General features: G+C 40.6%; 1 protein-coding gene across 1 annotated transcript in view; it reads right to left on the bottom strand.

The window, feature by feature from the left end:
• The window catches only part of RASGRP3 (RAS guanyl releasing protein 3), a 105,034-nt gene that overhangs the window by 39,313 nt on the left and 38,110 nt on the right, over positions 1–27,611 (bottom strand). Inside the window, exons 2-3 of the mRNA XM_066266887.1 lie at positions 3,126–3,257; positions 235–422 (exon numbers count right to left, since the gene is read on the bottom strand). Of these exons, the coding sequence (XP_066122984.1) occupies positions 235–304 (70 nt within the window). The 5' untranslated portion in view covers positions 305–422; positions 3,126–3,257. The remainder of the gene's footprint in view (positions 1–234; positions 423–3,125; positions 3,258–27,611) is intronic.

Below are 27,611 nucleotides of genomic sequence, written 5' to 3'. Positions count from 1 at the left end.
TGCAGGGAATGTTCCAGAAACATTCAGTGGCCAGTATGGCTAGTAGATTAGCTGTGGGCAGTAAAGGGAAGGAAATACAGAGAGCAGTGATACTGGGGGGAGAGGGTGGGGTCAATCAAAAAGGCCTTAAACACCAAGATATGAAGACTGAGGGCTGTTCTACAGCAATGCTTGCCTCTGAACAGGAGGAAGTGATAGTACCAAGCTATACAAAGGGGAAGAAAATGCTCATACCAAACATCTCAATGCAAGTGCTCAGCAGTTCATCTAATGTTGCTGCTTTCCCAAGTCCACTTGACCCCATGGTTATTTAGCCGTTGTCAAAAAACTAGAGACATTTTCAGCATCAGACAGACCATCTCCATAATCATGCAAGTTGGTGATGTTTGTGCCTAGTGTCCTTAGTTATATACTTCAGGACTCTAAAGAAACAGGAAGAGAAAGTTATCAGACTAGAGTTCAGGCCGCCTTAAAGCATCACTTTCCTACCTGAAAGGATGACGGCTTTCATTGACTGTATCTCTCTACAAGAAAAGTATCAAAGTGACAGAACCTGCAGCAATCACAATGATGGCAAAATGCTTGCTAAACTTTCTTTTTATATTGTTAAGGGGCACTGTATCTAGTTTTCTGTGAACTGACTGTTCATATCTTCAGTTCTTTTTTTCTGTAGGTTTGTTGGTCTTTTTCTTCTTTATTTTTTAAGTTTTCCATTGATTTGAGAAAGAGAGAGAGGGGAAGACACAGAGAGAGAGAGAAAGAGAGAGAGAAGCATCAACTCATTTCACTTAGTTGTTCTATTCAGTTGTGTAGTCACTGATTGCTTCTCGTATGTGCCCTGACTGGGGGTTGAGCCGCGACCTCTGGCACTCTGGGTAGACACTTTACCACTGAGCCAAGGCCAGAGTGAGTTCTTGATGCCAGGTCAGGTCCAAATATGGCTTGGAAAAGTCCAGAAGTCATCATGGTGTAAGACAGTTACCACTTTAAACAGTTTAGTAGGTAAATGTGGCCACTGGGTCGTCATCTTATGAACTGTTTGAAATCAATGTCTATTTTATTCTCGAAATTTATTTAACTGGTAATCATTGAATATTTGACATCAAATATTCAAGGCCCTGGGCTAGTCACTGAGGATGATAAGGTGAATATATCATTGTCCATCCCTACCTTCGGTGGGTTCATAGTCAATCTCAGTGAGCAAACACAGGAATGAAAAGGGAAAAAAACTAATGTCCATATGTACGATTGTATTAATTCAATGGGAGCACTGAAGGGTGACACTGGTGTGAGTCTGTTCACCAGGCATCTAACTCTGGAGGAAACTTGTCTATTGTGTAATTATTTCTGTATAAGAATCTTTTTTTTTTTTTTTGTATTTTTCTGAAGTGAGAAGTGGAAAGGGAGACAGACAGACTCCCGCATGCGCCCAACCGGGATCTGCTTGGCATGCCCACCAGGGGGCAATGCTCGTCCCTTCTGGGCTGTTGCTTCATTGCAACTGGAGCCATTTCATCGCCTGAGGCCCAGGCCATGGAGCCATCCTCAGCGCCCCAGCTAACTTTGCTCCAATGGAGCCTTGGCTGCAGGAGGGGAAGAGAGAGATAGAGAGGAAGGAGACGGGGAAGGGTGAAGAAGCAAATGGGTACTTCTCCTGTGTGCCCTGGCTGGGAATCGAACCCAGGACTTCCACACGCCAGGCTGACACTCTATCACTGAGACAACCTGCCCGGGCAGTAAGAACCATTTCTTGTGCTGAAGGTACTGATCTTAGAGCACAAAGGAGAATGTTTATTTCACATGTGCAATTAAAACAACAGAAACACTGAATGAATATTCTTCCACTTCTGCTGCTCAAATGGTTTATGAAAGGGGAATATTAAAGTTGTTGGAACCCACTCTTATACACTTCTTAACCAAGTTACCTTACCAGTAAGGACTTTCCTGGCCACCCTACTTAAAACAACTCCTCTTTCTCCCACCCACCTTCCACTTGGCATGCCCCGCCTCACTTCCTGGATTTATTTTTCTTCTTAACAAGTACCTGCATTTCATACAGTATATATTTTACTTGTTTATTTGTTGTTGTATTTTAAATTTCTCTAGCACTATAAACATAAGCTCCATGAACCCAGGAATTTTTATGGGCTTTTTTTCCCTCTAGTGTATTCTCCAACTCCTAAGATTTTTCCTCTAACATAGAATATACTCAGAAAAGCATTTGCTAAGTAATGAATGAATACATGAAGAAATTATGAAAAAAAAAGTTTGTTTTTGAACGTGTATATTTGTTTGAATGTGTACTATAAATTTTAAGAGGCTATATTTGAGTTTATTTTACTAGCTTTAATCAGCTTTTAGTAGATATCACTAGGACAGAAATTGCTGCCAGCTTTCTAGACTTAATAGGATCTGTCTGTATTTTTAATAAGAACTTGGTACCTCTCCCAGGATATTTTGGGGCAGTACTTCTCTGATTTCCCTAATGTAAATCTTGTCAATCCCATTAGAATTCAAGACTGGACAACTGACAAGTTCAATTACCTTTGTGTATATACAGTCATTTATTTTTATCTAGTTAATTCTTATTGCTGAATAGTAGATGTATTACCTAGGAGCAAACAGCCTAGATGAACTAAGCTAATTTTTCAGATCAAATCCAAAATTATTCAGCCAAGCTGTACGGAAAAGGTGTTGATCTTCCACAAGGGGTTAGAAATAGCCTAGTACCAAAACCTTGTCACCATGTTTGGAGTTATATTCATGATCTGTGAAGACGCCAGCACGGAGAACCGGGGGCTGGGCTCTCCTGACACGATCTGTTTCTATAATCAGTAGATGTCTCCGTGTTCCTGCTTAACATTCTGTCACCTGCACATTTACCTGAAATCTCACTTCACATATGAGGATACTATTCTCTACAAAAGCTTCTTCAAAAATAAGTCTTCTTTATTGTAAAATTAATGTACATTCATCATTTAAAATACACAGTAAAAAATGTTACCCATTATCTCACCATCCAAAGATCTCTCCTTTATATTGACATGTTTCTGTGAGTTTTTTAGGCATAGTTTTGTTTTGTAGAGTTTCTTGCACAATTTAAAATAGTTTAAAGAAACACCTACCTGTTGGTTTCACAAAGACGGTTCCCAGTTCTGAAAGAATTTTAAGGACAGTTACCATCATTGAAAATTGCATTGGGAAAGTATTCTGCAGTTCTGACTTATCCAATTTAAACAGCAAGTACTTTGGAGAACCTGATAAAAGAACAGAAAAAAATATCCCCAGAGTTAAATAATAGAAACCCAAAAGAATCCACTTTGTATTAAAGCATTTCTAAAAACCTTGAATTATAGGTGAGATGTTTGTATAAATTTTTTTAAATGTTTGTATAAATTTCGCCCATAAAATTAATGAAGAAAGGAAAACATTCAAAATAGTTACTTGCCGACTTGACATTTTAAAAATCAAGCCACTCTAAAAAATGCAGCCTATTAAAAACCTACAAATATTGCAAAACCAAAATTTAGGCACATAGCGTAAGATATTATTTTCATCCAAATGGACTTGTTATCAGTGGCTTACTCATTAAGAATTTCCAAACACTGAGTTTCGGATGTTAGTAAATCTCTAAAACAGTTTATTGTGGTGATCCTCAAACTCCTAAACCACTCCTGACTGTCTCAACGTGAATGTCAATGTTATTTTAATCCAGGTTGTTTAGTCTCCTAATGGTTTAGGACTCGTTGTAGTGTTGATTGGTACTCTCTGGATGTGATAAAACCTCCCAGCATCGACATTTTCTCACAAATCCAGAAAGGACACAATAATCCAGAATTTTCCCAGGGCTTGAATCATTTCTAATAAAGAAATTCTCACTTCAAAAGGGCAATAGAGTTCTGTTGGGTGTGATTTCCAAATGCCATGATGTGTTCGTGCAGCAAAAAGACTTTCATTAACATGACTGACGAAGCCTTTATCTTCCAAAATATCCTAATGAAGTTGCCTAGGACAATAAGAACTGTGCTCCCAATTTTAGAAATAGTGAAAAGGAACCAATTCCATGCAAATCTCTATTAACAGATATAAATTAGGACCTCATGCTCTTGACTCAGAATGTTTAGAGTACTAAAAAATTGAATTTCCACATTAAAATAACTAAAGGGGGGAAGTTTTACTCACCTCTGAGTAAAATGTTATTAATGCTGCTTACTTTACTAGCTTGTTTAAGGAGTTAGTGAGGTAACATATAAAATATATCAACCACGCACCTGCAAAACACTGTACGCTCCGGGAAGATGTCCCCCTTTGCTTGCACTACCTCTTTCTTTCCAATATTTAAAAGGCTGTTCAGTTAAGGACTTAAGTTGCAACGGGAGACTAATATATCAAAGTGACAGGAAGAGAGATGCTAATTCAGAGAAGGGAAAAGGAAATAGAAGAGCATCCAAGGAGTGGGGCAGGTGGCCTCATCAGCAGTGGACCCTCATTCCTGAAAGTTCTCCCACCAAAGTAAGGTAATGACTGTCAGAGATGCTGTAGACGGCATTCCCAGACAGTATCTAGGAAGCATGCCAGAATGACAGCAAAGGGTCCCCCTGGCTCTAGGATTGCAGAATTCATAAGGTGAAATATTATATCTAATAAGTATTCAACAAATGGTTTTGAAATGATGTTGGCCATATTAGAACTTCCAAAGATTGTCTTGTCTACAGCATCCTCTCTATTCCAAGAAAACAAACAAACAAAAACCCTTGAAGACTCTTTCTCCCTAATGGCAGATACTGCCTTTATACATAAATGACCATATGTTTGTCTTAGCGTTCATACGACCTTCAGATCGAGACGGGGGTTTCTCTACAAGTCCTTTGTGAATAAATATTACACACCTTTAAGCCTTAAAGAAGAATGGCTAAGGTGTCAGAGCACTTGTTGTTCTGGCAACTTTCAAACTTAATCTCTCTTTCTAACCACAGACATGAGATTTAAAAGCTTCATGATTATATTCCCTGAGACTCCATATGAGAATCGAGATTGTTGAGTTCATTAAGAGAAATAATAACAAAATTCTGAAAGATAACTGATTTGATGAGTGCTCACTATGAATCTATTAGACACCAGTTACTCAGCAGGTACTAGAGTGGCTAGCACAGGAGGTTAGGGTGAGCAGAGAGAAGGCTAACTGGATGAGCAAGACAGACACAAGTAACTACAATAATGTACCCTATGAAGGGGCGAGGCTCTCGTTTAATCTAGGAGCCAGAGGAGGTTAAGCTTGGCAATTAAGAAAAGTTGAAAGACATTTCAAATGACTGAAGTGCTGGATGTGATGAGAGATGAGACTAAAAAATCAGTAATAGCAGTTCATGAGCAGTATTGTGAGCTATATTAAGGAGTCTGGACTTTATCTGAAGCACAGTGGGAAATCATTGCTTCAAAGGTGAGGAGAGTGGCGAATCATATTTGGATTTTTATAAAGATCCCTCTGGCTGTAGTAGAGATTAGTAAAAACCTACAGTAATGATGGGAAAGCCAGTTAGTAGCCAATTTTAGCCATTTAGGCAAGAGATTATTTAAGCTAGTGTGTGGCATTAGAGATGGAGAGGAATGTTTGGTTATTGAATATATTTTGAAGATAGAGCCAACAAGATTTGCTCTTTTGTTTGCTATGGTAGGGAGGGAGAGGAGGGGGGAGGAAGGTTGATCAGAAAGGAGGAATCAAGGATAATTTCCAGATTTCTAGCAAGACATTTGGCTGGGTTATGGAGCCATCCCTCTGAGCTCACAAAACTGAGCAGAGGGGGAAGGAGGAGGAAGTTTGTGGGAGGCCAATGATGAGTTCACTCTCAGACATGTGGAATTAGAAATCTCTAAGACATACAGGGGAAATGAGTAGGCTTATAATTACCTGCTACAGGCTTCTGAGTTGACACCTGAGCATGTCTAAGTGCTAAGAATCAGTGGAAAAGAACATGTAAGGGACAGGAATGATGGATCCATGCCCAGGTGGTGGGATTTATCTCAGATAGAAGGTCATCTCTTTCTGTGGAACACAGGAAAGAGAAAAAATGGGTATAGGTATATGATTTGTCCTATTGAAAACAGGAAGTCAAGGAAGTTTCTATCTAAGTTACTTTTATTTACTCTAAAAAGGAGACAAGGTCATCTGCTGGAAGGTCTGATAGGGACACGTCTGAGGTTTATCAAGAGGAGAAACCATACAAAAGATGTGAAAAACAGAAAAAAGGAACGAGTAGTGGGATTATTCCCCTCCAGAGTAGAAGTCTAATGTTTCTCTTCTTCCAGAGTTTGTTTTCAGGGGAAGTTTAGTGTTCCTTGTCCCTTTGGTGACATCACTCACGTGTGTCAGGCTTCTGAAATTATAAGGTGACTTTTCTGGAATAACCTATTTGGCAAGTTTCTTCTGTATGGGGCAGGCAATCCTGAGTTTATCTTGGTATAGCCTGGTTTCTCTAAATATGAACACATGGTTTCCATAAGGATGAAGCTCAGAGCTGAAGCCTGGCCGGCATCTGCTAGGTGATTCCTCAAAAGGGAATACGTCCCTGCTCCCACGCCACCTAGTTTTGCTTGAAATGGTGAAGAGGAAGACAGACACTACCAGAAGTGGAAAAATAAAGACACTATTACCTCCCACACTCTGACTTGATCCAGGAGATTTCATTCTGGCAACTACAACCTCAGCTACCCTCCCATGCTCTCCGCCTCCCCAGCCAGGTTTTCTGTATCTCTGTCCCACCAACTCACCCTCTCCAGTGCCCTCGTCTGTTGTCTTAAGAAGTGTCATAACTCACAAGACACGTAACTGTTTTTTCTTAGTCTGAGCTCCACATTTGGTATCTTTTGGTTGTTTCTGCGTTGGATTTGTTTCTATTGTAATTTCCCTTCTCATTTCTTTCAATGTCACCTCTCACTTCTTTGGATTTCTCCTTCTTACTTATTTCCTTTAATTAGTTACTTCTCTCAGCATGTTGTCACAGTCTCATGATCATTACTGCCAAAGTTTTTTCTCTCACAAATCGACTGGAATAGTATGAACTTTGGAAATGAGCCCAATAGTTAACAGCAAGGTTAAAATGCTGTGAGGAGGCCGTAATGATGATCCAGAGAATAAGCTGTTATGTATGGGCAGTGAAGCAGGATCCCCAAAGTTTAGTTAAAAATTATAATATGGAGTAGCCATGGATAATATATTTCTCAAACCTAAAAGTAATTTTTTTTCATTCTTGTCTTGGATGGGTTCATTAAATGAGGTTTTCCTGTGGGTTTTTTTTTAAGTATTTTTGTTTTTCCTGCAAAGAGCTCTTACTAAATCATAGGGCATTAATAACCAAAGTTGTTCTAGATTTTAGAAAACAAAGAAATAATAGTCTCTACAAATACTACTTACTGGGGGCATGGAATATGATAGACTTAATGTTGGAAAAAATTACCTCTATGATGTTTAAATCTTATAACACCCAGAAGCTAAGTACTCTTCTGTCCACTTTGTGGATGAGCAAACTGAGGCCCACAGAGCTTAAATTACTTGTTCATATCTTGTTATTCATGTGCAAAGCCAGGCCTGACTCCAAAAACTTCACATTTTTCCACTATCCACACAAATTTTAGCTGTTATTAAGGCTTTCCTATTAGATCAATTTCTAGGCATTGTCTAGAACAAATGTTTACTACTCCCTGTGCTTGGCTTTGAAGCATTCTGTCATAGGCCCTATTGTCCAAAGATGAATAGCCGTCATTATCACAGCAAGCTTGGCAACTCAGGGACTCGCTGGTACCAAACACTGAACAGAAGTCAATAACCAGCTCAGAGCTCATCTCACAAGACCCCTTTGCATTTTTTAGCTAATAATTAAGTAACAAAGTTTAGCTGCATTTTATTTAGTTTGTCTTGGTTACTGGGATTTAACATTGGAAACCAAACTAACATTTTTATAGCTATCTGACATGAGTTGAATGAGAAAGGAGTCTTGAAGAGTTCTAGTGATAAATACCATGGAATTTCAAAGCCCCACCAAGGAAGTATTTTCCTAGCATTTGGCTGGAGCCTGACATGGAAGAGAATCAAGGTATATACAGATGAGACATTTACAATCAGGTGGTTTCCAGATGGACACATTCAACTGTGTGGAAGAGTTATGACCTACTGTGCAACTTCAGTGTTCATATTGTAAATAATACCCCTAAATAAAGTCCCAAACTAAGACATGTTCAACTCAGAAATTGATGACGATGATGATGACGGAGGAGGAGGAGGAGAAGGAGAAGGAGATACTGGTCTTTATGAGTGCTCCTGTGTCCCTTACTGTGCTGAGCTCTTTACTCAATAAATTCTGGGAGTCCAGGCTCCACCCCAGAAATCCAGCAATAAATAAAATATAACCAAAATCATGTTACTTAATTGTTACCAAAAAAAAAAAAAATGCAAGGAGGCCTTGTGAGATGAGCTCTGAATTGGTTATTGACTTTCATTTAGTACTTGGTACCAGCACAAACATGCTCATGCCTTATGTACCCACCAAGAGCAAGAAAACACATTCAATAACTGTCATAAGTAAAACTCATAGGCATCCTCCCACTGGGGCCAGATGACAATCTCAGAAAACAGACTTGATATAAAAAGGCTCCAGAGAATGGAGACTCTACAGAGAAAGCCTCTAGGAAGCAGGAGAATGTGAACAGAAGACACAGCCTGGAGTACAAAATCTCTCTGTAATCTACCATCACTGCATGCTGGGGGTAGAAGCTGCCCATCTCTGAAAATACCAGGAAAGGATTTAAAAACCTAAGCTGTAAGTTGTTACATAGCATCAAGAAACACCAACAAGGAAAGATTGCCTTCAAAAGTACAGTGGAGCCTGACTTGTGGTGGTGCAGTACATAGAGCGTTGACCTGGAATGCTGAGGTCTCTGGTTCGAAGCTCTGGGCTTGCCCGGTCAGGGCACATATGATAAAACAACCAATGGGCACCTAGAGTGAAGCAGCTACTTCTCACATCCCTGCCCTCCTCTCTCTGTGGAATCAATAAATAAAATCTTTTTAAAAAATGTACAGTAGTCCCTCGTCTATCATGAGGGTTAGTTTCCAGAACTAATCCCCGTCCCCGCCCCCACAACCTTGTCGTTTTAGGACAGCGCCATAACCAACTGAGCTAACCAGCCAGGGTCTGAAGCTTGACTTTTTTATTGGCACCCATCAAAAGTAAAGTATAGAAACAAAAACTGTTGAAAAATGATTTCTGTACTCTCGGTTATACAGTGTGCTGTAAAGTCATGGTGCACTTTTGACCGGTCACAGGAAAGCAACAAAAGACGATAGAAATGTGAAATCTGCACCAAATAAAAGGAAAATCCTCCTAGTTTCTGTAGGATGTTGTGGCAGCACGTGCGCATGCGCAGATGATGACGTAACACCGTGTATACAGCAGAGCAGCCCACAGCCATGCCAGTAGAGATATGGACGGTACAGAGGAAAGTTCAGTGTGTTCTGTGGCTCGCTAAATTCGAATGTGTGACCAAAGTGCAACGTGAATATCGGCGCGTTTATAATGAAGCACCACCATGTAGGAATAACATTACTCCGTGGGATAAGCAGTTGAAGGAAACCGTCAGTTTGGTGGAGAAACCCCGTTCTGGTAGGCCATCAGTCAGTGACCAGTCTGTAGAGGCTATACGGGATAGCTACCTAAGGAGCCCTAAAAAATCTGTGCGTGAGCCCACATCAAACTGCACTGAATAGGTATGAAACTGGGAGAATTTTCCTTTTATTTGGTGCAGATTTCACATTTCTATCGTCTTTTGTTGCTTTCCTGTGATCAATCAAAAGTGCACCATGACTTTACAGACACACTGTATTTACACAACTTGAAGCCCATGATTAGAAGACTCCATTGAAGGACTCTGTCATTCTCTTTTATTTCAGATGTTTCTCCTACATCACATGCTTCTCTCTTTCTAAAACAGAAAAACAAATCCCAAGAAGCAGTGGTATTTCTCGTCTTTCCATCTAAGACATTAATTTCACCTTACTCCTGAAAAGAAAACACAGTATATACCAACAAATGAGAAAAACGTAAGTGGCTAGAAAATTTCAATACTCTCTTAGGTTCTGTTTAAATTCTCTAAGGTTCACTTTCATCATTTCCATCATGAGAGAAATAATATTACTCTGCCTTTCTCATCAGAACAAAAAAAATTCATTTTAAAAGGTTGTAAGAGGCCCTGGCCGGTTGGCTCAGTGGTAGAGCGTCGGCCTGGCATGCAGAAGTCCCGGGTTCAATTCCCGGCCAGGGTACACAGGAGAAGCGCCCATCTGCTTCTCCACCCCTCCCCCTCTCCTTCCTCTCTGTCTCTCTCTTCCCCTCCCACAGCCGAGGCTTCATCGGAGCAAAGATGGCCGGGGCACTGGGGATGGCTCCTTGGCCTCTGCCCCAGGCGCTAGAGTGGCTCTGGTCGCAACAGAGCGACGCCCCGGAGGGGCAGAGCATCGCCCCCTGGTGGGCAGAGCGTTGCCCCCTGGTGGGCGTGCCTGGTGGATCCCGGTCGGGCGCATGCGGGAGTCTGTCTGACTGTCTCTCCCCGTTTTCAGCTTCAGAAAAATACAAAAAAAAAAAAGGTTGTAAGAGTATAAAACACAGTGAAAAATAAAAGGAAGGCTTAAAATTATAAAATGTTCCAAACTATATTTGTAAAGTGATTATTCAGAATTTAGAATACAGGATGGGGCAAAAGTAGGTTTACAGTTGGTTGTATGCAAAATAATATAATAATTAATAAATAATACAGAATAAACTCTGTTTCACATACAATTGTAAACCTACTTTTGCCACACCCTGCATATTTCCCAATTAGAACATATAAATGGATTAATAGATTCACATTTGGAGAACAAGGAGATCTGTGGGGCTCTGTCAAAAAATGCTGAAAAGGGCCCTGGCCGGTTTGCTCAGTGGTAGAGTGTCAGCCCGGCATGCGAAAGTCCCAGGTTCAATTCCCAGACAGGGCACACAGGAGAAGTACCCATCTGCTTCTCTACCCTTCCCCTTCTCCTTTCTCTCTCTCTCTTCCCCTCCCACAGCCAGGGCCCCATTGGAGCAGAGTTGGCTCGGGTCTCTGCCTCAAGTGGTAGAATGGCTCCAGTTGTAATAGAGCAGTGCCCCAGATGGGCAGAGCATTGCCCCCTGGTGGGCTTGCTGGGTGGATCCCAGTTGGGTACATGCAGGAGTCTGTCTCTTTGCCTCCCTGCTTCTCACTTCAGAAAAACAACAACAACAAAAATGCTGAATAGAACTTTTGGAATTCTCAAGAAGTTTACATATTGATAGTACTGGCTCTTATATGACAAATTAGCCTTAAAAATTGTGTAACTTCTAGCAACATGAATCCAATGGCTTTTTTTACTCATTAGTGAGTCTAGAGAGACAAAGGAGGAGAAAGGAAGACAGAGGGAGAAAAAGAAAATTTTTAATAAAGTCATTAACAAGTTAGAGTCCTGGCCGGGTAGCTCAGTTGGTTAGAGCATTGTCACAATATGGCAAGGCTGTGGGTTCAATCCCCAATCAAGGCACATACAAGAATCAACTAATAAATGCATAAATGAGTGGAACAACAAATTGATGTTTCTCTCTCCCTTCCTCTCTCTCTAAAAATCAATCAATATAAAAAAAAAGAGGGGACACAAAGGAGCAGAAATCAGGGCAAAGGGCATTATGAAAGAGTCATGATAGAAGTTAAAACAACTTCTGACTCATAGAATTGAGCTATGTCTTGAAACCTGAGTGGGGTTGCACTGAGCAGAGAAAAGGAGAAAACTGCGTTCAAGAAAAGGACACAGAAAAGAGCAGAAAGAAATGCTAACGAAGGAAGAAGTCTTAAAGCTGGAATAAAAGTATATATGTGTCATTCTTTTACTCAACAAACATTGAGAAAGGAAATGAGGAACTACTATATTCTCAGAATCACAACTAAAACCTTCTGTGAAGGTCCATGTGACATAATTCAATGTAGCCCTATCTGTGGATCGGTACTGGCTTTACACATTGTACTCAGTTAATGAATTCTTATCTGAGAACAGCTTAATGCTAAGCACCTGGACTCTAGAGCCAGATCATTGGGACCCTGTCCCTCTCATGTACGTTTTAGTTGCATGGCAAGTTATTTAATCTGTGTCTTTTGTATCTTACCTCTATAGCAGGATGGTATTAGAATCTATGTTGTAGTGAAGTTATGAGAATTAAATGAATTAACACAGGTCAAGTGCTTATTAACTGGCACATAATATATTCTCAAAAATTGTTAGTTGTTATTATTTTCTTAGTAAGTGAACTGGAAGTCCCCTATACCAGTGGTCCCCAACCTTTTTTGGGCCACAGACCGATTTAATGTCAGAAAATATTTTCACAGATTGGCCTTTAGGGTGGGATGGATAAATGTGTCACGTGACCGAGACAAGCATCAAGAGTGAGTCTTAGACGGATATAACAGGGAATCTGGTCATTTTTTAAAAATAAAACATCATTCAGACTTAAATATAAATAAAACGGAAATAATGTAAGTTATTTATTCTTTCTCTGCAGACCGATACCAAATGGCCCACAGACTGGTATCGGTCCGCAGCCCGGAGGTTGGGGACCACTGCCCTATACCTAAGGGATGAAATAATGCCTATTTACGTCCTCTCTCTCAAACTTATAAGCTGCATATATTTTATCTACACATATTTATAATGCAAAAGAAACGAAGGAAAGGAGAGAGAGAAGAAGAAAGAAAGGAAAACGGGGGAAATGCAGGCAGCACAGTTTGAAATTTTGAGCTATAAAATGAAAACTAGTTTCTAACCCATTTCTACTAACTGTGTCTTAGTCCTATGCTTTTTTTTTTTTTTTTTTACCAACAGAGGCAGAGAGAGAGACAGACAGAGGGACATATAGGGACAGAAAGAAAGGGAGAGAGATGAAAAGCATCACATCTTCGTTGTGGCATCTTAGTTATTCACCGATTGCTTTTTCATACATGCCTTGATCCAGGGCTACAGCAGAGTGAGTGACCCCTTACTCAAGTCAGCGACCCTTGGGCTCAAGCCAGTGACCATGGGGTCATGTCTATGATTCCACATTCAAGCCAGCAACCCTGCACTCAAGCTGGTGAGCCCGCACTCAATCTGGATGAGCCAATGCTCAAGGAAGCAACCTCAGGGTTTCGAATCTGGGTCCTCTGCGTCCCAGTCTGACGCTCTAACCACTGCACACTGCCTGGCCAGGCAGTCCCATGCTTTCTTAAATAAAGATTCTGTAATCAGCTTCATACTCTGTGGTATTTATTATTTTGAAAGGATAAAACTAGGGGTTTCTACACATACAACTCAACCTATTCAATTATATTCTTATTAATCAGTTGTAATCCATTTATTATCATAAGTACTTCAGGGGATACAGAGATACATACTTGCCCCCAAAGAAGAGGCAGGAGGTTTCAGTAGGTACATGTAGAAATGCCAGTGGTATCTCATGTGTACTAATGAGTTACGAAGGGGACCTAAGTCTTGACTTGGCATTTGCTCTTCCCTGCAATAGAAACAAATGCATGTCGCCCTGGCCGGTTGGCTCAGTGGTAGAGCGTCGGCCTAGTGTGCGGAGGACCCGGGTTCGATTCCTGGCCAGGGCACACAGGAGAAGCGCCCATTTGCTTCTCCACCCCTCCGCCGCGCTTTCCTCTCTGTCTCTCTCTTCCCCTCCCGCAGCCAAGGCTCCATTGGAGCAAAGATGGCCCGGGTGCTGGGGATGGCTCTGTGGCCTCTGCCTCAGGCGCTAGAGTGGCTCTGGTCGCAACATGGCGATGCTCAGGATGGGCAGAGCATCGCCCACTGGTGGGCAGAGCGTCGCCCCATGGTGGGCGTGCTGGGTGGATCCCGGTCGGGCGCATGCGGGAGTCTGTCTGACTGTCCCTCCCTGTTTCCAGCTTCAGAAAAATGAAAAAAAAAAAGAAAGAAAGAAAGAAACAAATGCATGTCAAGTGATTAATAGCCCTAAAAGCAATTCTTGAGAGTGGATATTACACAAAAACATTTCCAGGAAAAGTTTTGCTGATGGTTCTACTAGTCACAATAAGGATGTTGAAAAGTTGAAATAGCAAGTGAAACCAAGCTGGGCACTAAAATTAGAACAGGAACCTCATAGGCTTCTGTGGTAATTGGTGGGGATTTCACAAATCTGCATGTTCAGTATTACACACTTGCCGATCTTGATCTCACTGCGGAATCTCATCTTCTGTGGCTTCTTTTCAACATGCTTCTAATTTCTAGTCCAGGAAAAAGAGCATGCATTTATTTAATTTTCTTAGCACTTTTTAACTGTTAAACAAAACCTGAATGTATTTACCACACTTTTAGGTAAAAACATATTTCCTCACTACTAAATGCAATACAGATTATTTATTGCATTTTTGAGACAAAAATGCAAATTAAAATGTTTAAAACTCTAAGTTATTACTACATAATGATGTAGTAGTAATACTTTGTTTTTAAAAATGTTGTTGTGTTTCAGGTATTATTGTTTCTTTTCCAAGTTTAATTCTGCTTTTAAATATGGAAGTCTTTACCCTGATAATGTGTTGTCCAGAAAGTGACAAACATCTCTTTTATAAACACTAGAAAATACCTTATGTCATGATGTATGCAGAGCTCCATATCTTTGCTATAATGAGGAGGAATCTGAATCTTTCCAGTGAGCTTTTGTTGAGGATCACATTGACAGCGAGATGACTATACAGACACCATATGCTTCAGATCAGCAATATCTCACATAGATCTGCTCACGGTCCTAACACAAAATCATGCTTCTCATAATAACCCAAGAACTGTGGCTCTGATGCTACAGCAATTAAATATAAAAGTACAATTAGTGGTGGTTCAAACATTATAAATATTGCTTTCAAATGCCCTTTTCTTTTTGTATTTTCCTCTTTATCTGAGAAAGCCTATTTAAAATGACAAGTCTTGGTTTGGGGCTTTTTTTCTCCATATTAAAGATGGTGCAAGTTAACAAGTTCTTCCTTGCTCAGCATCCAAGGTTATAAAATGATGACCTGTTGGACAGAGGACTAGCCCATGGATGTAATTTTTTATTCGGCTCACATAGAATTCTCACAAAGTTTCAAACATTTTGAAGCAGTTGCAAAAATTATACGAATCTAGTCTTTCACAAAATTCATTTTTTCTGCATTCTTGTGGGAAAATCAGTTCTGCCAGTTCTAGGGCTGCATCCTAATGAGGCAGCTGAAGCTTAGTAGCAACTACTTCCCTGTTCCCCAAAGTCCCCACTGCCCTCTATTGTCTCCCCAACCTGAAGCTAAGTGTCATAGCCATTTATCATCTTACTATGTGCCTTTTATTTTTTAGTAGAATGAAGTGGAAAATGAAATATTACTTGTCCTGGATAGTTTTTCTTATCCCTAACCTACTTCACTTGTATGGTATCTTCTTGGCCCTGCAGACATCTGCATCTATGAGCTCCAACCTCAGACTTAGATAAGTCTGCCTGCTGACATCACAGATATTAAGCAAAGTCTAAGGGGGAATCTTCAATGTGCCAGTCTTCAGAATGCTACTACTTGTGGATTGGACAAGAAAGAATCACAAGGCAGCTACTACACCTTGAGGCATATTTTCATTCAAAAAGTAGGTTCAAGCGGCAAGACAAACTTTACCTCTTCCTTGAGCAAGGAAGTTTGGAGATGTCTATAGCATCTGTCAGGCTTGGTTAGGCTAATATATTATTACCATTATCATTTATAATATGCTTAAAATGTCTAGAATACCAGCAAGTTTTGCAATACCCTCTGATTTTTGTGTTTTTGTATTACAGAAAAGTTCTTATAATCAATAAAATAGGTGTTCACTAATGATTCCCAAAGAGCATGGGATGTGGTGCCCATACCCTTGCAACACTTAAATCTGTACGTTCTAGAAAGATTAAGGGAAAATAGAGTGCACACTGGGCGATGTAGTAAAATAAACATGTACCTACCTACTCATGCTTAGAGGCAAATACATTTTCAGTTTCCACACTACAGTTATCTAGTTTCACTCTCTCCCACTTCCTCACTGTGTTGCTTTGGATTGTTGACAACAACTATTAACAGCTTACTCCTCCACGTCAAACCTGAGTAAATCACAGGTACTCATCACTGTGGACTTTTCAGGATAATTTCCAGCACTTAGATAATGAGTCACTTGGATATTTACTGACTATACAAGTCGAGTTGGTATTCTTTCTTTGTTGTTGTTTATTATGCTAAAAAGAGAAACCGGAAACCAGGGAAGGGTTTCTTACTGGTTAGGGCAGCTGTAAGGATGGGTATCTAAACACCTGGCTTCATCAGCTCACTCATTGAAGTCTGCTGGTAGTAATATTTTTGGTCTATTCAGGGAAACTCTATAGTTCTAATAGAGAAAGAAATTGTGGTACAGGAAAGAACATTTCCACTTTTCAAGGGACCTTTTATTTACCAGGTTACCTCATTTTACAAAGAAGAACCCCTCAGCCAAAAATATAACATAATTTGCCCAAGTTTAAACAGTGAGTTAATGAAAGAAAGGGAAATATTCCATCACTGTGCACTTCCATAGAGTCCAGACTTATACTGAGATACCTGGGACATAAAAAGTACATGTGTCAGAAGGCTGGTTTTGAACTAGTGCATCTGCTTTAAAAATTGTGTTTTCGGAAATGAAGTAGCTCTTTTACCATTTAGATATGGAGAAATGAAGTAGCAATATTGCTGTCAGCCACAGAATTTCTGCTCACAAATCTGATTTCAAGAGAATTTGGCTCTTTGACTTTGCAGAAACTATTCCAACCAAATCACTTCTCCTTGTGAAAATAATTTTTGTAATTAGGGGTCTAAAATGATCGTAGAAGTGGTAGAGCGTCGGCCTGGCATGCAGGAGTCCCGGGTTCGATTCCCGGCCAGGGCACACAGGAGAGGCGCCCATCTGCTTCTCCACCCCTCCCCCTCTCCTTCCTCTTTGTCTCTCTCTTCCCCTCCCGCAGCCAAGGCTCCACTGGAGCAAAGTTGGCCTGGGTGCTGAGGATGGCTCTATGGCCTCTGCCTCAGGCACTGGAATGGCTCTGGTTGCAACAGAGCAGTGCCCCAGATGGGCAGAGCATTGCCCCCTGGTGGGTATGCCAGGTGGACCCCGGACGGGCGCATGTGGGAGTCTGTCAGACTGCTTCCCCGTTTCCAACTTCAGAAAAATACAAAACATAAAAAAATAAAAATAAAATAAAATGATAGTAGAGGTTTTAGCAAGAAGCTAAAATTCCTGGTTGGTGGGGGCTGGGCATCTGAAGCAGTTCTGGGTGCCTTTGAGATGGGCAAAGATGTGTTGGTGAAAGTGAACTCAAGCAGAGGAAGCCTCAGAACTCAGTGGCTCTCAGCACAACTCCTCTGGCTTTGATGTATGGGTCCTGAATCTTGTTTGTTCATTTATTCCTGTCACATGAAACCCTACATATTAGGTTGGTTACCTTTGGTCACTCAAACTTTGGCTTTTTTTTTTTAATCTTCCAGAGCAGAACAGCACCCAATCTAAACCCATCCTAGGGCAGCAATAGGTTCTAAGTCTCTGACCCTCGTCTCCCAAGTTTGGGACCAAAATGGTTACAATTACAACTCCCATTGTCTTTGTCTTCAAATTCCACCCATATCAGACAGTAACAGCTGTTTAAAGAGGGATAAGGATGAGGTAAGTGGATTTTTAAGGAGCAAATACTTCCCACATTCCCAGCAGTTGGTTTAGGGCTTGGGTGGTTCTGATTTAAACGCTGGGGAGAGGCTTCTACTTCACAAAATGAGATTCTTGTCTTCAGGAAGATAGCTATCTCTTACTAAATGCTTAAGAAAAATTCAAGGAGCCCCGTGGGTTCAGATGGACCACCTGCCCAGGGTCTCAAAGAGTCTGTGAAACACTACTCAAATGCACAAAGACTGATTGCCCCAGAAGATGTCAAAAGAAGACAAAGGGAAGTCAGTATTTCCTGAGGTTCCAGCATTCCACATCACTTTCTATACTTTAAAAAGATGGACTTGTCCAATGCAAAAGGAGAGAAAATAAAAACATCAGTCCCTATTACCCACCATCAGCTTTTCTTAGTCACAGAAATTCGAGATACTAAAACTTTTACCTTCTCCCAAGAGTCCATGAAAACCCCAAGCTGAATATTCAATTTAAAAACATAAGGGTTTCCTTTTCTCAGAGGCATATATGACCCTGTCAAGATCTAAAGGTACGACTCTTGACTTCTTCCCTTGAAGTTGCTTCCTTTGCCATTTCGTTCACCTCTGTTATCCTTCAGTACCATGGCCAGACGCCACTAGCTGAGGGCCCATGTTTTGTGCTGTCCACAAGCTTCACAAGGCACTTACCATGTAGCAGCAGAGAGGAGGGCTCTGAGGCTGCACAAACAGTTCTATTCACTTTACAAAAACACTGTCATTTGGTGTTCTTCCAATAAAGCTCATAACAATTAAGACTAATGCATTTTTTTGGTTCACAAACCATAAGAGTTCAGACATTAGTGCAGGGTAGGCCTCAGACTAAGGAAACTGATAGTACATGTAATCTCTACATCATCTTGAATAGGGCTTTGTATGTGGTAAATGTTTATCTTCAGAGAAGATTAAAGGACAATAATATAACTTCATCCTATAAAATAATTCTGTGAAAATGAGTTAATAGTATTATTTCTATGTTATCAATAAACAAATTGGAATACAAAGAAATTTGGTGTATTTTCAGTTGGTTAATCAATAAGCACTTATTAAATATTATCTTTTTTTCCTTGTGCTTTTATAGGTGGTTTTTAAATGCTATCTCTTAATATAATTAAAATTATAATTCTAACAGCAAAAGGACTCAATTCTGATCTTGGCAGGGGGAGGGTGTCTCTCTTAGGCCCAGTATCCAAACAGTCCTTTATTGACTCATCAAATATTGACCGAACACACACCTTTACCTTCCAAACATTATGTCAGGGCCTGAGCATCCATTGGTGAAAAAAACAGACCTGGTCCCTGTCCAGGGGAGTATACAGCTTACTAAAGAAAACCAGTATCAAATAAGTAGACAGACAAGTCAATGTATGATTACAAATTGTTACAAAAGCTATGAACAAAAACCCACACAGGATTCTAGGACAGAGAATGACAAGAAGGGTTACTTTAGGTTAGTGGTAGGAAAGATCTCTTTGAAGAGGTAATATTTAAGCCAAGAGTTAAAATTTAGAAACTAATTTAGTAGAAGATGTGAGGGAACAAAGAGTTTGAAAAACTGGCTGTATCATAATTCCATTTATTGAGCTGGAGAAGATCGGCAGGAGAGCGGGATGATCACATTGGAAGAAATCTAGAACTGTGCTTAAGTTGTGTGAAGGTTGCGATGGCCATGCAACTCCTATGTGCGGGTCTCAAGATGCAGTTATCAAATACAGAGCTCCAAGGAAAAGATCTGAGATGAAGGGAGTTACCTATCTCTGTGTAAATAGCATTTAAAGTCACAGGAACGGTCTAGATCACTTAGGAAAAAAATATAAAGAGAAAGGGGCCCCACCCTTAAGCCTTGGGAATTCCAACATCTAGAAGTCAGAGAGAAGAGACAAAGCAGTAAAGTTTCTTAAATATAATAGTTGTCAGAGACACACGAGGAAAACTTAAAGCATGTTTTGCTATGAAGCCAAGAGAAGAATGAGCTCGTGGAGATGAAACCATCAACTGCATTAAATGCTACAGAAAGGTCAAATAAGAGAGGGAAGGAAAACTATCTGCTTTTAAAATTTTGCTACAAGGAGGTCACAGGTAACCTTGACAAGAGCAGCTTCAGTGGAGCGGTGGGCAGAAGTCAAGCGGGTGTGAGTTGCAGAGTAAATGGGAGTTAAAGAAAGAAAGCTGCTGTAGAATGTGAGTTTAATGAGTTTATGTAGGATTGAAGTGAAGAGAAATTGGTAGAGCATGTGGGGATCAAGGGATATTTTATAAGACAAGAGCTGCTAATGGGAATGACCAAGGAGAGAGGAAGAAGTTAATGATGCAGAAAGAGGAAGAGATAACCTAAGCAAAGGGATGGGTCCCAGGTAATAAGAATAAAGAAAGAAGGCAAGCATCATTGCAAATGCAGATAGAGTATGTATAATTACAGTAGTAAGGGGAAGATGAAAGAGACTAATGTAAATCAGAGACATATAATCATCAGGTTGTTAGAGGAGTTTATCTAACCCACCTGCTTTTGATGCCTTTAGTTCTTCATTTTTTAATTTTAATTTATTGATTTTAGAGAGAGAGGAAAAGGGAGAGAGGGAGAGAAATATTGATTTATTGTTCCCCTTATTTATGCATTCATTGGTTGATTCTTTTACGGGCCCTGACTAAGGATTGAACCCACAACCTTGGCATGTTGGGACAATGCTCAAACCAACTGACCTACCTGGCTGGGGCTCCTTCTTGTTTTTTTGTTTTTTTGTTTTTTTCCTTTTTTTGAAGCTGGAAACGGGGAGGCAGTCAGACAGACTCCCTCATGCGCCCGACCGGGATCCACCCGGCATGCCCACCAGGGGGGCAATGCTTTGCCCCTCTGAGGCATCGCTCTGTTGCATCCAGAGCCATTCTAGCGCCTGAGGCAGAGGCCACAGAGCCATCCCCAGTGCCCGTCCGGGCCATCTCTGCTCCAATGAAGCCTCGCTGCGGGAGGGGAAGAGAGAGACAGAGAGGAAGGAGAGGGGGAGGGGTGGAGAAGCAAATGGGCGCCTCTCCTGTGTGCCCTGGCCAGGAATCGAACCCGGGACTCCTGCACGCCAGGCTGACACTCTACCACTGAGCCAACCGGCCAGGGCCCTCCTTCTTGTTTTTAAAGAGAAAAGAAGGAAGGGAGAAATAGACTCTCCAAGTCCCAGAGGGAGACATCCCCGGATGAATCATTCCCTGACTTAAGATCTAATAATCCCTTTCCCAGCTCAGATAAACAATGTGGCCCTAATTCCTTTGAAAACTTTTCTGCTAGTTAAATATCTGTATTCTTGCCAGCCAACATTTGATGCTCTTGGACACCAAAAAGTGCCATCAAATTTGTGTTGTGAACCACTCAGCTTGGTGTTTTGTGAATCTTATTTTGAAGGCCTAGTCATTTTACATCTCATTATTGCCCTGGTGCCAACACAGGATTACTTCATTAAGTGTATTAGGTCTTCACCACTCACTGTTCAACAGTAGTTTCAAGAAGAAATAGCATATGTAAATCATCTAAGGTGTTTTGATAAAACATATTAAAGTGAAATTTGTACCTGATTCATATGGGTCAGGGTTTCTCAACCTTAGTACTATTGATATTTCAATATATATTTCAATGGATAATTCTTTGTTGGGGGGGCAGTCTGTCCATGCTATGCATTGTAGGATGACTAGCAGCATCCTTGGCCTCTACCCACTACATGCCCGTAGCACTCTGCCCCGATACCCAGTGTATACAGCCAAAAATGTCTCCAGGTGTTGCCAAATGTCATCTGTAGGGTCAAACTGCCTCTAGTGCAGAACCACAGATATAGACTGATGTCATAACTTCATACTGGAACTGAAAAAGTCATTCAAACCCCTAAAGTTTTTTCTAGCATCAGAATGTCTACTTTTTGTGTAGGCAAATGCCTGGCGATTTGACTGAATTTTTCAGTTTTCAAATGAATACAAGGTATCTTCACCAACAACAAACATTTGCACAAATGCATCCTGCCAGACATCATCTCAGCTTCATTTTTAATGCTTCAGACCATTGGCAGGATTGATCATGGCGGAATATGACTTAATTTAAAACATTTCAAACTTTCTAAGTGCAAACTTATTCTACACTCTACTAACTGATATATTTTGACCCTTGCTTTATTCCTGTGTCAGCTGCTTTCAGTGTTATTTTATTTTTGCCATTTATTATAAACTGCTTTAATCTCTTTTGGAAGTCAGAGAATAAACATTTAGGAATACACAGACCCTTTTTATTTCTTTTGCAATAAATGAATAAAGAGTTCTCTTCTGTGAGAACATCTCACCTCCTTTCCTATTGCCCAAGTATTGGCTCTTCCTCATCTCAGGATGTCTCTGCATGAAATGCAGTGCCTCTGGGACTGTTTTGATTCTTCAATTGTCCATTACATGGCATTCTCGCTCTGCAGAGTAGTTGCAGGCAACGAGTGATGCTCAATGCGAAACTATTAGAATGATTTAGTCTCGTACCAGCTCAACACTTATTGCCAGAAAGCTTATGCTTTGCGGTGTCAATTTCTTCATGTAAAAATTCAATTAACATTTACTGAGAGGCACAAGGCTTTGACAGGGAAATACTTGACACTGTGACAAAGGCTGTTTCGTCATAGGTAGGTGTAGCTGCTCCATTTGGCAACAACTTTTGAGGATCCAGAGGGTCTCACAAAGCTTCTCATTTTTATAAATAACCCCGTAAGAATTAGCCATGAGTTGTATTAATCCTTCTAGATGCATAACCTTTCCTTTTGGAAAAAAATAAATGTATAGGTTTAATTTCTCTTGTATAAAATATAAATCTTGCATAAACAAACACTGAGCCCTGGTTAATGATATGCCTGATGAAGCATTTAGGAATGAAGTGTACTGCTGACTGCAACTTATTTTGAAGAAAGAAAAAGATGAACCAATGGATGGATAGAGAATTAGGTAAATGAATAGATACGTAAAAAAGCAAAGAATAAATTGTCAATGGTAAAATTGAATATGAATATCCACTATACATTTACTATACAATTCTTTTGATGCTCTTGTTTGTTTGAACATTGTTATCATGTATTGTGAAAAAAAATTCTTCCATTATTTTAAATTTACCTCTTTTAAACCTTTAGTGTTTTTGGAATTTGGTATAAAAATCATATTCATTAGCTTTTATGATTTTAAAACAACTGATTATATGTAATCTGAAGATATTTCAGTTATCCAATTGTCCAAATGGTTTTTCTGCCCTCTTTAGCATTTTAGAGGCTATTTCCTCAATCTTTTCCAAATTTGGGAGAAATCAAAATGACTTTAAATATTCCACTCTCAAAGAATTGTTTGAGAGTAACAGGAAAGTATTTTTGGATTTGTTTCCAATAGTCTCTGGCTAATAAAGAACCAGGTTAAATTGCTTTTCAAGGAATCCCTACAGCACATCAGGTAATGGCAAATTCATAGGCCAATTATGCAAGCTAAAACATCTAAATATTCCTCAGCTCTCTCCTCTCCTTCATGCCCATATCCAATTGACTTAAAGAGCTATTGACTTTAATTTTTGAAATATTCTGAAAGTTCTTCCACCCTCTCTACCACCACTGACTTGATTCAAACCCACCTCTGGAAGCTTCCATCAATCTCTGGTATCTTTCCTCTCCAACCTGCCCTTCCCGTTGCCTCCAGAGCTTTCTTTCCAGAATTCAAGTATATTCACATCACCCCTTTACCTGACAAGCTTCAATCATAGTTAAAGATTATTTTAATTATTTACAATATGTTAAAGATATTGTGGATTCCTTTTTTTTTTTTTTTGTATTTTTCTGAAGCTGGAAACGGGGAGGCAGTCAGACAGACTCCCGCATGCGCCCGACCAGGATCCACCCGGCACGCCCACCAGGGGGCAATGCTCTGCCCATCTGGGGGGTCGCTCTGTTGCAACCAGAGCCACTCCAGCGCCTGAGGCAGAGGCCACAGAGCCATCCCCAGCGCCCGGGCCAACTTTGCTCCAATGGAGCCTTGGCTGCAGGAGGGGAAGAGAGAGACAGAGAGGAAGGAGAGGGGGAGGGGTGGAGAAGCAGATGGGCGCTTCTCCTGTGTGCTCTGGCTGGGAATCGAACCTGGGACTTCCGCACACCAGGCCGACGCTCTACCACTGAGCCAACCGGCCAGGGCTGTGGATTTCTTTAAAAAAAAACTTATCATTTAAAAATACATAGTAAAATATTTATAGACGGAATAAAGAAATGTCTAAGATTTGCTTCAAAACTGTTATGGGGAGGAAAGAACATGGCTGGAAACATAAAAAAAGATTGGCCATTGAAAATGTTAAAATTGAGTATTGAAAACACGGGGGCTCATTATATTGTCAACTCCTATATATGTTCAAGACACGCTATAATAAAGGGTATGTTTTCTTAAACTTGAAGTGGATCTCAAAAATACCTTAATGTTTCAGAAGAGCAAACACTACCTTTAACCCTGGGACCACCTTGTCTTTTGAGACTTTTCCTCTGGTTTCCCCTCTAACATATACCCAGTAATTCAGATCTACCAAGTTACATAGTATTCCTGGAATGGATTCTTTCAAAACAGAGGGTTTTTTCCCCTTCTTGAACGATGACTACTAATCCTTTATACCCAGATCAAATGTCACCAACCCTAGAGAAATTTCCCTGACTCAACCTGATATAGTCATCTCCACAGATGACTTCCACAGAACTCTGTACAAACATATTTAAAAAAAAAAAAAAAAAAAAAAAAAAACAAGGCCCTGGCCGGTTGGCTCAGCGGTAGAGCGTCGGCCTAGCGTGCAGAGGACCCGGGTTCGATTCCCGGCCAGGGCACATAGGAGAAGCGCCCATTTGCTTCTCCACCCCTCCGCCGCGCCTTCCTCTCTGTCTCTCTCTTCCCCTCCCGCAGCGGAGGCTCCATTGGAGCAAAGATGGCCCAGGCACTGGGGATGGCTCTGTGGCCTCTGCCCCAGGCGCTAGAGTGGCTCTGGTCGCAACATGGCGACACCCAGGAGGGTCGCAACATGGCGACTCCCAGGATGGGCAGAGCATCGCCCCCTGGTGGACAGAGCGTCACCCCTGGTGGGCGTGCCGGGTGGATCCCGGTCGGGCGCATGCGGGAGTCTGTCTGACTGTCTCTCCCTGTTTCCAGCTTCAGAAAAATGCAAAAAAAAAAAAAAACCAAACAAGTGTGTATTGTAAAATGATTGTTGTAGTAATGTTTAAACTATTGATTAGCTTACCTAGGTGGTAATAGCCTGTAGGGTAAAATGTGTGCCATTATTCATGTCCATGCAAAATACAGTGCAAAGCATCTGTTTAAAAACACTTGCCAAATGAATCAAATACAAATATATTGGGGATTTTTTCTTTTACTTTGTTACATAAATTTAAATTCTGACTTTTACATAAGGAGAGGGGGGGAATCTATAAACTAGACTGTACTTACTGAGGTCTTAATAACTTTCAGTAGAGTTTCCAAATCTGAGGATTAAAACTCAAAACAATGTTTCAAACATATTAGCTGCTCTTCCACAAGCTTGATGTGAGATAGTATTCCAAATAGTTGCTAAATTTTATTCATGACACATTTCTCACTCACCCTTATAGCCGAAAAAGATAAAGCCTCAATTCTTACACAATAATACCACCATCCCTGGCTCAAGTCAAGCAAAGTTCTTGCAGCTTCCAAAGAGGATGAAAGCCATATTTCTTCAAAAACAGAGAATTAATTAAAATAGCATGAGATATGTTCCACTGGTCCTACTTCAAGGTCTGCCCAGCCCTTTTATCTATTTGTAATCATGGCCTCAAGAAATAATTGATGAAGAAAGGATGACTGCCCCACTTGGGGCCAATATTAAATCACTTCTGCTGGAACCAAATACAACTTAAAGCAAACTGTCGCTGCTGGTTAATCAGCCAGGTCCAATACTCATGGTCTTTTTTATATGTGTCATCCTGTGAGATAGAATAATAATAATTTTTGAGTGTTCCCACAGGCTTAGTTTGGCAAGAACACCCTGCCCAAGGTGTAAGCAGCATTGTTGATACAACACTCAATGATGGGAACAGGATGGGTGTTTTCTGGGTAGGGGTTGAAAGGAGACTGCACGATGCAATCATGACCCCAGAGTTCTAGGGCATTTCTTTGTCCCACAGCATCCTTCTAATGGAAATGGCTATGTATTGGGCATGACATAATGACTGCTGTTGGAGAGGGACAGCAGAATCTGGACTCCACACAATGGCTGCCTTTTGCGTAGTGAGCGTCAGTTTTTAACACACAGTGAGAGGCGCTGTGGCTGGAACAGAAAGGACGTGCACTTTGTCTACGGGCAGACTAGGACCAGAACCCTGGCTTCCCTACTCACTGGCTTGTGACTCAAACCTCTCAGAAATTTAGTTATCACTTCTGCAACAGTGTCGACAATAATGTCTACCTCTGGGAGTTGTGAAAATAAACATCAGTTTCTTTCCCTTCCCAGTAGCAGACAGTTTAAACGCCTACCACAGAAAGAAAATAGAAACAGACTCATTTTAGAGTGACTGAGAAGAGAGCAAGATGAGAAATCTCGGGCACCACCATTTAGGCTAAGTGCTGTCCTTGCCATAAAAAGATAATGATCTCTAAAACGTCCTGTCAACGCATATGATTTTGAATAGCAGGCATTCCATACATAAATGAAATACTTTCTACTTTTAAAAAGCAGAACTGAAGTAGAGCAGATTCTAAAGTCAGTCAAATTGAATCTATGATATGAGTTTTCCAAAACCAAATATGGAAATTATACTCAGCCAGAGGATTTAAGGGCGGGCGCACTGAGCACGCGCCCTGGGCCCCGACTTCTGAAGGGCCCCACAAAACCCCAACTTTACCCTTTTCCTAATGACACAAGTTTGGTTTCATATGTGCAATTTTAACATTAATAGTACATAATATTTTTTATTTATTTAAATATATGGTTAACATGTATTTTTATTTTCCCTCTCTCTCTCTTTTTTTTAAGGGGTCCAATATTTTCTTCTGTGCCCAGGACCTCAACTGACCTTAATCCCCTTCTGTACTCAGCCCTTCTATTTTAAAGTCATTTTAAATTCTTAAGTAGTTTATGAGCTCCAGAAATCCATATTAACCTGAGATTTGAGAACATTTATCCTTGTAGTCACAAGGCAAGTTATTGGAGTGTGGCTGGAAAAGGACATTTGTTCTTTCTCGCTCCTTGATTCCAGGTCTAAGGAGTCCTGGAAAACCAGGTCGATTGTTTTTACGGTGCGTAAAGTTCTCAAAAAATAAAAAATAAAATAGTGCTACCTTCCCTAAGCGAAATTATGTAAAAGACTCAAAAAAAATAAAACAAATCTCTCCGCTCAGCCCATTTTGAATTATTGGATGAAAGAAAAACACTTCTTTCTCAAAACAAAGGCAAGAAGAGACTCAACAACCTTTCTCTCTTTCTGTCTTTCTTTCTCTTTCCATCTTTCCTTCCCTCCTTCCCTCCTTCTCTCCTTCCCTCCTCCCTTCCTTCTTTTCTAATATGAAGGCCGATTCCATGGCAGATTCATGGCCTCTGGGCCTGAGTTCACCATCTCATCGCCTTTCTTTTGGCCGGCTCATTGATTGCTAAGGTCTCTACCATAGTACAGATACCACAGAGGCAATTAAAATCACTCACACACATGCAAATGCAGTTACTTGCCTGCAATTTTTGAATTAAGTAGCAGCTAAGTGGTTATTAAAATGAACTTCTGGAATTCACTATGCATGTAACTTTCCCCACATTATATTCCCTCATTAATAGCTCT

Source organism: Saccopteryx bilineata, chromosome 3 (genome assembly GCF_036850765.1).
Source record: "Saccopteryx bilineata isolate mSacBil1 chromosome 3, mSacBil1_pri_phased_curated, whole genome shotgun sequence".
Taxonomy (NCBI): domain Eukaryota; kingdom Metazoa; phylum Chordata; class Mammalia; order Chiroptera; family Emballonuridae; genus Saccopteryx; species Saccopteryx bilineata.
This window is presented reverse-complemented; position numbering and strand designations above follow the sequence as displayed.